Source organism: Anomaloglossus baeobatrachus, chromosome 11 (assembly GCF_048569485.1).
Source record: "Anomaloglossus baeobatrachus isolate aAnoBae1 chromosome 11, aAnoBae1.hap1, whole genome shotgun sequence".
NCBI classification, from domain to species: Eukaryota; Metazoa; Chordata; class Amphibia; order Anura; family Aromobatidae; genus Anomaloglossus; species Anomaloglossus baeobatrachus.
Genome location: NC_134363.1, coordinates 179,789,445 through 179,801,185, shown reverse-complemented (window position 1 = coordinate 179,801,185; position 11,741 = coordinate 179,789,445). Strand labels below are relative to the sequence as shown.

Sequence of the window (11,741 nt, the reverse complement as noted above, 5' to 3'; positions counted from 1 at the left end):
CATTATACTAGCAAACACTCAGAGTACCTAGTGGCATCCTAAACGTGGCTATTGGACTGTTGTCTAGTCACACTACTGCAAAGACATTTGCAGCACCTCTACCTGCATTGCACACTCCAACTCATTATAACTAAGCCATTATACTAGCAATCACTCAGTGTACCTAGTGGGATCCTAAACGTGGCTGTTGGACTGTTGTCTAGTCACACTAGTGAAAAGACATTTGCAGCACCTCTACCTGCATTGCACACTCCAACTCATTATAACTAAGCCATTATACTAGCAAACACTCAGTGTACCTAGTGGCATCCTAAACGTGGCTATTGGACTTTGCTATAGTCCCACTAGTGCAAAGACATTTGCAGCACCTCTGCCTGCATTGCACACTCCAACTCATTATAACTAAGCCATTATAATAGCAAACACTCAGTGTACCTAGTGGCATCCTAAACGTGGCTATTGGACTGTTGTCTAGTCACACTAGTGCAAAGACATTTGCAGCACCTCTACCTGCATTGCACACTCCAACTCATTATAACTAAGCCATTATACTAGCAAACACTCAGTGTACCTAGTGGCATCCTAAACGTGGCTGTTGGACTGTTGTCTAGTCACACTAGTGCAAAGACATTTGCAGCACCTCTGCCTGCATTGCACACTCCAACTCATTATAACTAAGCCATTATACTAGCAAACACTCAGTGTACCTAGTGGCATCCTAAACGTGGCTATTGGACTTTGCTATAGTCCCACTAGTGCAAAGACATTTGCAGCACCTCTGCCTGCATTGCACACTCCAACTCATTATAACTAAGCCATTATACTAGCAAACACTCAGTGTACCTAGTGGCATCCTAAACGTGGCTATTGGACTGTTGTCTAGTCACACTAGTGCAAAGACATTTGCAGCACCTCTACCTGCATTGCACACTCCAACTCATTATAACTAAGCCATTATACTAGCAAACACTCAGTGTACCTAGTGGCATCCTAAACGTGGCTATTGGACTTTGCTATAGTCCCACTAGTGCAAAGACATTTGCAGCACCTTTGCCTGCATTGCACACTCCAACTCATTATAACTAAGCCATTATACTAGCAAACACTCAGTGTACCTAGTGGCATCCTAAACGTGGCTATTGGACTGTTGTCTAGTCACACTAGTGCAAAGACATTTGCAGCACCTCTACCTGCATTGCACACTCCAACTCATTATAACTAAGCCATTATACTAGCAATCACTCAGTGTACCTAGTGGCATCCTAAACGTGGCTGTTGGACTGTTGTCTAGTCACACTAGTGCAAAGAGATTTGCAGCACCTCTACCTGCATTGCACACTCCAACTCATTATAACTAAGCCATTATACTAGCAAACACTCAGTTTACCTAGTGGCATCCTAAACGTGGCTATTGGACTGTTGTCTAGTCACACTAGTGCAAAGACATTTGCAGCACCTCTGCCTGCATTGCACACTCCAACTCATTATAACTAAGCCATTATACTAGCAAACACTCAGTGTACCTAGTGGCATCCTAAACGTGGCTATTGGACTTTGCTATAGTCCCACTAGTGCAAAGACATTTGCAGCACCTCTGCCTGCATTGCACACTCCAACTCATTATAACTAAGCCATTATACTAGCAAACACTCAGTGTACCTAGTGGCATCCTAAACGTGGCTATTGGACTTTGCTATAGTCCCACTAGTGCAAAGACATTTGCAGCACCTCTGCCTGCATTGCACACTCCAACTCATTATAACTAAGCCATTATACTAGCAAACACTCAGTGTACCTAGTGGCATCCTAAACGTGGCTATTGGACTTTGCTATAGTCCCACTAGTGCAAAGACATTTGCAGCACCTCTGCCTGCATTGCACACTCCAACTCATTATAACTAAGCCATTATACTAGCAAACACTCAGTGTACCTAGTGGCATCCTAAACGTGGCTATTGGACTTTGCTATAGTCCCACTAGTGCAAAGACATTTGCAGCACCTCTGCCTGCATTGCACACTCCAACTCATTATAACTAAGCCATTATACTAGCAAACACTCAGTGTACCTAGTGGCATCCTAAACGTGGCTATTGGACTTTGCTATAGTCCCACTAGTGCAAAGACATTTGCAGCACCTCTGCCTGCATTGCACACTCCAACTCATTATAACTAAGCCATTATACTAGCAAACACTCAGTGTACCTAGTGGCATCCTAAACGTGGCTATTGGACTTTAATATAGTCCCACTAGTGCAAAGACATTTGCAGCACCTCTGCCTGCATTGCACACTCCAACTCATTATAACTAAGCCTCTATACTAGCAAACACTCAGTGTACCTAGTGGCATCCTAAACGTGGCTATTGGACTGTTGTCTAGTCACACTAGTGCAAAGACATTTGCAGCACCTCTACTTGCATTGCACACTCCAACTCATTATAACTAAGCCATTAGTAGGAGTGCAAACACAACAATTGATGATGAAGTTCTAGATCCCACCTACTGTCAACCCACAGTCAGGCACTCGAGGAGGTCAACAGAGGTGGTGGAGGAGGATGCAACTGACGACGAAGTTACCTTGCGCCTTCCTGGACAGAGTCGGAGTACTGGTAGCACGTCTACAACTGCATCCTCAGCCACCACTCTGCCTCTGAGCATTATTCGGGGTGGATCAACAGGTCGCATGGCCTCTAAGCCTTGCCTAGCCTGGTCCTTTTTTGACATAGAAAAAGATCGCCCAAATTATGTGATCTGTAAAATTTGTCATGGTTCTCTTAGTAGAGGTCAAAACCTCAGCAGTTTGACAACTTCTTCCATGAATTGTCACATGAATAAATATCATATGGCCCGGTGGGAAGCTCACCGTGCTGCAATGCGGCCTAGCGAAGCGAACCATCCACCGCCTGCCCCTTCCAGTGTCAGAGGGCACATTTCCAGCTGAAATGCATCGCAGCAGAGAGGACATCATGCAACGTTGCAGTCGGGGAGGGTAAGTAAAATGGAGTTTTATATTTTTTTATATATACCAGGAAGTGGATATAAACCAGGATGATGACATATATACCAGAATATACCAGGAGGCCCTCAGGATGAGATATATATACCAGGATGGGGACAAATAAACCAGTAGGATGGGGACATATATACCAGGAGTGGCCCAGGAAGGGGGCATATATACCAGAAGGAGGACATATATACCAGGAAGGGTACAGGAACCAGGATAGGGACATATATACCAGAATGTGCCCAGGAGCGGGATGCATTTACCAGGAGGGACCCATGGGATATGTAGACCAGAATAGGGACAAATAAACCAGTATGTGGATATATATACCAGGATGGGTCCAGGAGGATGACATATATAACAGGAAAGGGACAAATAAAAAAGGATGGGGACATATATACCAGGAGTGGGACAAAACTACCAGGAAGGGCCAAGGATAGGGATATATATGAAGAAGTGGATATATACATACAAGGAGGAGGACATATATACCATAGGGTTTATACAATTATACAAGGAGAGGGACATATATATATATATATATATATACACGTACTTGGTTTTTATTGATACAAAACATATAGGACTGACAAAGTCAAAGGTTGAAAATCTACCCTCTATTGACTTAAGGTGGGCTTTGCACACTACGACATCGCAGGTGCGATGTCGGTGGGGTCAAATTGAAAGTGACGCACATCCGGCATCACATGCGACATCGTAGTGTGTAAAGCCCAGATGATACGATTAACAAGCGCAAAAGCGTCGTAATCGTATCATCGGTGCAGCGTCGGCATAATCCATAATTATGCTGATGCGACGGTCCGATGTTGTTCCTCGCGCCTGCGGCAGCACACATCACTGTGTATGAAGTCGCAGGAGCGAGTAACATCTCCTACCGGCGTCACCGCGGCTTCCGTAGGATATGCGGAAGGAAGGAGGTGGGCGGGATGTTTACATCCCGCTCATCTCCGCCCCTCCGCTCCTATTGGCCGCCTGCCATGTGACGTCGCAGTGACGCCGCACGACCCGCCCCCGTAATAAGGAGGTGGGTTGCCGGCCAGAGCGACGTCGCAGGACGGATGAGTCCATGTGAAGCTGCCGTAGCGATAATGTTCGCTACGGCAGCTATCACAAGGATATCGCAGCTGCGACGGGGGTGGGGACTATCGTGTTCGGCATTGCTGCATCGGCTTGCGATGTCACAGCGTGCAAAGTACCCCTAAGGCCCTTTCACACACAGAGATAATCTGCGGCAGATCTGTGGTTGCAGTGAAATTGTGGACAATCAGTGGCAGGTTTGTGGCTGTGTACAAATGGAACAATATGTCCATGATTTCGCAGCAACCACAGATCTGCCAAAGATTTATCTCTGCGTGTGACGGGGCCTTTACTGTCACATTACAATTAAGGTGAGACTCTACAGCCAGGTATTGTGTGTTTTGAGATTATATTAATTACCTGTGGCCTCTGTCTTGTTCATATACTTATTGTGCTTTCTATTATCAGTGCCCTGATACTTCATTGGGTATATGCACAGGGTTATTATGTCCATCCCTTATTTCATCCATTCTTTTTCCATTCTTTTGCTTTAATGTATATTTATATGTATTTGATTTGATATCTTGATGTACTTATTTCATGGATCACAGATTTTGTTTTTTCTGTACATTCAACTTTATATGATCATATTCAGCTATACTATGGCACCTGCACTTTATATCTATGATTAACATGATCATGTTCAAACATGTTTTTGCATTTGCACTTTATATATATTTATGACTTTTTCATTGTATTTATCTAATATTATTCATATGATTTGGATCTTATTGTGATAGTATAAATATTAACATTACATTCCCAGTTCCCTGTGATCCAATTATTGTTTTTTCCTGGAACTCCGTTTGAAATATTTTTGATATTTGTTTTTAACAAAATTCATGAAAATATATTATATTTTATTCTTTATTAAAGTCCGGACATTTTTTCTTATAGGATTTCTAAGTTTATAGCCCAATCTTGTTGTTATATTGTATATTGGTATCACCATAAATCAAATTTTGTAAAACTTTAGAATCATTTAGCAACAAACATTTTACCTTAGCAAAGAACACAAACAAATAGATTCGATCTGGTTCTCTTTAATCATTATTCATATAAAGCAGATGGAAAACAGAACAGCAATTAAAATCAGTGGCAAGATGTTAGATAACATGGTGCACTATACATGATCTTTTTGATTGTCACTTTATACATGCTTTTTTGTGTATAGTTAGAATATTAGGCATCTTCCCCCTCTTGGATTACCATTTGTATTTTTTTCCTGTGTGACATCTTTAGTATAGTAAACCATTGGAGCCTCGCTGTATCCCGCACTGAATTGGTGCTTTAATCACATAAATTATATTTCTCCTGGGATACATAATAAACAGCATCTTTTATACTAAATGCTAAGCAGTTATGTTTTATAGATTTATATGTATGTGTAGGTATTATATGATTATTCTACTATAAAGCTTCAGATAGAAATTCTTGGAATCCAGACCTAATTTATACATTTCTACTTCTGTTTGTGAGCTGCAATGAATACCATGCCCTTGTAGTCAGTGAGGTCGCTCACAACCGTTCTCTTCTGAACCTGACAATCATCAATAACAAAACCTTTTGCAATCATCGCTTTCTTGGCCACATTCTCATCATAATTGAAAATATGGAACTTGTCTTTCCCAACTGTAACATATGAGGCACCTAACATCCCGCAAAATATGAGGTATCCTCCAGGTTTCAGCAACTTTGAGATCTTCCTAAGATAATCTTCGAATTCATCTTGATTTTTGCTAATAAAATCTAAGAAGCAACCAACGAGGATACAATCAGCCAGTGGTAGAGTTACCGGATCTACGATATTGTCATTCCTGAGGTCACATTTCATAATATGTCGAACGGCTGATCTCACTTGTCCTCCTTTTTCCTGAAACTGGTCACTGAATTGGAAACATGAAGAAAATGATTATATCAAAGCCATTTTGGAATAGCAAAACATTAGAGCCCAACACTTAGGCGGGCTTTGCACGTTGCGACATCGCAAGCCGATGCTGCGATGTCGCATGCGATAGTCCCCGCCCCCGTCGCAGGTACAATATCTTGTGAAAGCTGGCGTAGCGAAAATTATCGCTACGCCGGCTTCACATGAACTCACCTGCCCTGCGACCATCGCTCTGGCCGGCGACCTGCCTCCTTATTAAGGGGGCGGGTCGTGCGGCGTCACTGCGACGTCACACGGCAGGCGGTCAATAGGGGCGGAGGGGCGGAGATGAGCAGGATGTAAACATCCCGCCCACCTCCTTCCTTCCGCATAACCTACGGAAGCCGCGGTGACGCCGGTAGGAGATGTTCCTCGTTCCTGCGACTTCACACACAGCGAGGAACAACATCGGACCGTCGCGTCAGCGTAATTATGGATTACGCCGACGCTGCACCGATGATACGATTACGACACTTTTGCGCTCGTTAATCGTATCATCTAGGCTTTACACACTGTGATGTCGCATGCGATGCCGGATGTGCGGCACTTTCAATTTGACCCCACCGACATCGCACCTGCGATGTCGTAGTGTGCAAAGCCCGCCTTAGAACTGGACTATTGGTTTCCAGTTTTGGGAAAGGGCATGAATTTAAACAAGATTGATGCACTGGGTTTTAGTTTTGAAAGCTGTATTCACACTGAATATCCTGAACCCAATAATTAAGAATTTAGATCTGAGTGGATAAAGGTAGACCTTTCTACTGACAGCTTAAATTTCATTTTCAGTAGACTAACATTTCAAAATAAGGCAGAAAAAAGATATTGCATATTCTACGTCTTTTCATATTGTTTGTACAGGACCAGTACAATATATTTCACCTCTTTCCTTCCAGTTCTGCATGATGTTTCGCAGCATGGTCCCAATCAAATGCTCCCGTACGTTCGTCCACCCATCTTTTCAGCTCCATGATGCATCTGTCATTGGTCTTCAGCACGATGATGTGATCGAAAAATTCACAGACTGCATAGAGATAATGAATCGTGGAACATGCAGTCAGGTCAATCGCGATGTTTCCTGTAATGTGACCTGTAGAAAAAAATGTCTAAATATTGTTTTATGCATACAAGGGGTAAAAGTACACTATACAGTCTATCTTCTAAGCAGGTTATCCACTATATAAACAACCCCTTTTTAAATTAAGTAGGACCGCTTGTAAAATAAAAACACCATATAGTCACATTAGACCTGCAGACGATCAGTGGCCACGATTGGCCTCCTCTATCACTTCTTTTGGAAAAATATTGAATATATACAAGAAATGAGAACACAGAAGCCCAATAGTGGCCACTTTTTGACTGCATGAGTCACGTGGCATAAATAAGACACTTGTAGCTGACATCACACCAGTCCGGGAGTTGAGCATAAGGTGTTTTTATTTTAAAGGTAGACCACTTTATTTAAGGATGAAGAGGATGACTAAAACATACAGTGAAGGAAATAATTATTTGATCCCTTGCTGATTTTGCAAGTTTTCCCACTGACAAAGACGTGATTGCAAGCAGTCAGACGTGCTGTCACACAGGGTGGGGGCATGGTCTGACTACAACCAATCACAGATGCTGGGAATGCCGGTGGGCGGGGTAATCTGTGCATATGCATGAGCTTAATGAGTGGCCTGATCATTACCCAGAGTTCCTTGAGAGCTCAAGGCCTGATGTTCGGGTACTTTTGAACCCTCACGGATCCAGACTTTTACACTAGTTGCGAGTCTTGTAAAATGGCAACACAAACTAATTATTTTTTTATGAATTTCCAAATTTTTCCCCAAAATGTTTCCCCAGTTAAATAATTAAAAAAATAATGCAGGTTTGGTGTTATTGTAATTGTATTGAACTGAAGAATCATACTGACTGTTCATTTTCACTGAGCAATGTATGACATAAGCACAAAACCAAATTATTGCAGAATTGCATTTTATTTTAACAATTTTCCCACTCTTTGAATATGTTTCCTCTTTTCCACTACATAGCATGGTAAAATGGATAAATGGATGGTGTCACTCAAAAGTACCACTCGTCCTGCAAAAATACAAGACTTCATGTTTTTACTATAATCATAAATGCTTCAAAATCAGATCATATAACCTATATCTGTGCTGATCATCACATTATCAACATAGTTTGCGCTAAAGCAATAAAAGTTATAAAGACTGGCACACAGCTGCTAGAATATGAACCACTACAATTTTATTAAAACACAAATTATAAAGAAGAGCAAGGATAAACAGTGAAATGAAGCACCAAGGACACTCTCTATAGGCAAATCATGGTTAATCAATAAATATATAAGAAAATGAACATCAGAGCGATCGAGAGGAAAAAACATCAGGCACTCACCAGTTGTTGCTTGTGCAGATTTCTTGTTTTATTCGTGCAGGTTACAAGTGCATGGGGTGGAGCGGAGGGAGCGGACGCTACACACGTCCAAAGACTTTGGACGTGTGTAGCGTCCGCTCCCTCCCCTCCACCCCATGCACTTGTAACCTGCACGAATAAAACAAGAAATCTGCACAAGCAACAACTGGTGAGTGCCTGATGTTTTTTCCTCTCGATCGCTCTGATGTTCATTTGCTTCTTCACATCAACGGCACCGCAGAGCATGTGCATTTTTTCGGCCCAGTATAGGATGTTCTAAAATCTTTGGTGTGGGGCAGTGCCCTGATTCCTCTCTTTTTTCGTAGAAATATATAAGAAAGGTGGGATGACGAAATGTGCGTCAGGAGCTGGAACGCCCCAAGATATCAGGTTTATCAGGAAATATGTACCTCTCAGTCACATTATTTGTTCTACAAGGCATCTTGTATGCAGTTAGAGTAGCTTCTTGAAATATCTCACTACTTTTACTCCATTGTCCAATAGTGTGATTTCTCCCATGTAGGTTGGGATATTTTTGACCCAAAAAGATATTATATAGGTTACTATTACTTACTTGCTTCTCTAATATAGACTATACTACTATTGTGGACTTTTGCAATTGGATATAGCAATGATTTTGTTATAAATATTGCCCGGCACATATATGAGTTAGCTTACTGTAATATTATTTATTATCATTAGAGATGGTCAAATCCCCCAATGTTCGTGTTCGGGAGACTCATCTGAACATTTTGTAAAGTTCGATTTCGGGTTCTGAGATAACTCAAACTTTCATCTGAACACCGAACTCGGACTTTACAGTTATGGAATGGGGCGAGGGGGGTCTATAAAATAAAGAATATAGTTAATAGTAAACATTGTTATTTTACTTACTGCTCCCGCAACGCATCCTGCAGACCCGCTCAGCTGATGTCTCTCGGCCGCTTCTGCCTCCGGGTGGGATCATTAATGTCTGGCGGTACTCACTGCACTGATTGTCACTCAGCAGTCTTCGGCTGTTTTCGGCTGTGTTCGCGGTGATGTCAGGGTTCATCCGAGTCCATGGCTGCCATGGATTTGATTGAACTGTGACTGTCACTGTGCGAGGCTCGCATCTGTATCACCCGAAAACAGCTGAATGACGAGCAGTGCAGTGAATACCACCGAAAGTTAATGATCGGACCTGGAAGCAGAAGCGGATGGCAGACAGAGCATGCAGGATGCTTCGCGGGACCTGTAAGTATAATCATATTTTTTTAATAATGTGCTTTTTTGTACAGCCCCTGGACCCGAACTGGACCAAAACTGTAACACGAGCTTCCCAGGAAAGTTCGTATTCGGGATCGTGTGCACAAACACTATGTGTTTGGTATGGACCCTGAACGTTACAGTTAGGGTTTGCCCATCACTAATTATCGTATATTGATTAGACTGTTGGAGTTGGATATAACATGCAGGTTACCAGTATTTATTAGCTTACCAGAGACTACACTATTATTGTGGACTATTGTAATTGGGTATATTCCTGATCTTTTTGCAATCATTGATCTGCACATATATGAGTTGGCTTATTGTACTACTATTTATCATCCATATATTTAATGGGCTAATGTAATTGGGTATAACGTCATTTAGTTGTGAACACTATCTTGCATAGGTATCAGCTGGATTATTGCAATATTATTTACTATCAAATATTTATTGATTGACCATGATTTGCCTATAGAGAGGTTCCCTGGTGGTTCATTTCACTGTTTACTCTTGTTCACCTTTTTAATTTGTATGTCACTTTTTTGTTAATAAAATTATAGTGGTTCATATTCTAGTCGTTGAGCGCCAGTCTTTATATGTTCTTTACGTTACAGAGGGTAAAACAATTCCACTATGAATCCCTAAGACCCTACACTGTAGACATATTTAATGGCCAGAGCTTCGGTCTACTCTCCTAGATATCACTAAGTAGGGTGTAGGCCCCTTTTCTTCTCTGGCTAAAATGCTAGAACCTGGCTCTTAAAGAAAATGTTATACTGAGTATTTTCATGGCGATTAGCCCATAAAATAGGGCAGTTTTATCAACCTCCTGATGAACCAAAAAAGAAGGGGAAACGCACTGAGGTTTTTTGTCCATTGTAGGCTCAAGACCTTTAACTCAATCAAACTATCTAATTGGAGAGTGATAAGTACCCTACAACTATATCTTCCCTGTATGTACGATATAGATTTAATCAAGTACTGTGCACTTTAATATATCACTATCCACTTTTTGAGGCACTGCACTTTATTCGGCAGGGGCATACAGGGATAGATAGGGTGAGTGGTGGCGCCATTACGCTAATTAGGGTGCCAACCCGCGCTGGTAGGTAGGGCACAGGAGGGAGAAACCGTTATGGGGCCAGCAATTCTCCCTTTTTCTGTGTACCTTTAGTAAGGTTTTCACCTAAAGACACACTTGTTTTGACATTTTAAAATTATCTAAATAAAAATTGTTTTTAAGAGGTATTTTGATTTATGACACATGCCTTTGTATCACCCCTCCCCCTCTGTGAGAGAGAGATAAGAGTTTAAGATGGTTCATATTCTAGTCTAGTGTCAGTCTTTATATGTTCTTTACGTTACAGAGGGGAAATCAATTCCACTATGAATCCCTAAGACCCTACACTGTCAACATATTAAATGGCCAGAGCTTCCGTCTGCTCCCCTGGATATCACTAAGTAGAGTGTGTGCCCCTTTTCTTCACCCAAACTAGTAAAAAACACCATATTTTTGCAAATTTGTAATATTTCTAAATGTCTAAAACCAGTTTAACATAGAAATAAGCAGATATATTAATAAGATACATACCATCTGAGAAAGTCTTAGTAAGCCATTCAAGGGGAGTTTTTATGGTATCATCTCCAAAAACCATTTCAGGTTTATTTGAAAAATATTCTTCTAGATTCTTTCTGGAATCAAAGTCATCTTCATGGTAGATCTTATAGTTACAGGAATCCATCTTCTAATTTTGAGTCAAAGATGAGTTGATTTTCTCTACATCGGCTCCACAGGTATTTATATGAGTTACAAAGCCCATGAGCCTTAATTTTAATATATAGAGTCATGGGATCATGCATTCACATGAAACGGTATAATCTACTCTTTACATAAACAATTCAGTTTTTGACTAGGTGCAGCAAAAGTTTTTTCCAGCTGGATAAATTTGTTGAGATCTTTTACAAGCAAGACTCTTATTGAAGGGTGCTTTTTTTATCCTTGAAGTGGACTTTTTAAGTGTTTTTTGGTCATTCCCTGAGTACATT

General features: G+C 41.3%; 1 protein-coding gene across 1 annotated transcript; it reads right to left on the bottom strand.

The window, feature by feature from the left end:
• Positions 1 to 4,955: 4,955 nt before the first annotated feature.
• On the bottom strand, positions 4,956 to 11,483 carry LOC142257193 (indolethylamine N-methyltransferase-like). The gene is made up of 3 exons (XM_075329321.1): positions 11,287 to 11,483; positions 6,909 to 7,116; positions 4,956 to 5,988 (listed from the first exon to the last, which is right to left on the bottom strand). The coding sequence occupies exons 1-3, from the start codon at positions 11,435 to 11,437 to the stop codon at positions 5,565 to 5,567; spliced, it is 783 nt and encodes a 260-aa protein (XP_075185436.1). The 5' UTR covers positions 11,438 to 11,483; the 3' UTR covers positions 4,956 to 5,564.
• Positions 11,484 to 11,741: the final 258 nt, after the last annotated feature.

Excerpts from the sequence above, each read along its gene's own strand:
- LOC142257193 (XM_075329321.1), bottom strand. The coding sequence starts at position 11,437 with ATGGATTCCTGTAACTATAAGATCTACCATGAAGATGACTTTGATTCC. Across the intron at positions 7,117-11,286 it reads TACTAAGACTTTCTCAGATG|GTCACATTACAGGAAACATC; the intron begins GTATGTATCTTA and ends TTTTTTCTACAG. Across the intron at positions 5,989-6,908 it reads GCAGAACTGGAAGGAAAGAG|TGACCAGTTTCAGGAAAAAG; the intron begins GTGAAATATATT and ends TTTCCAATTCAG.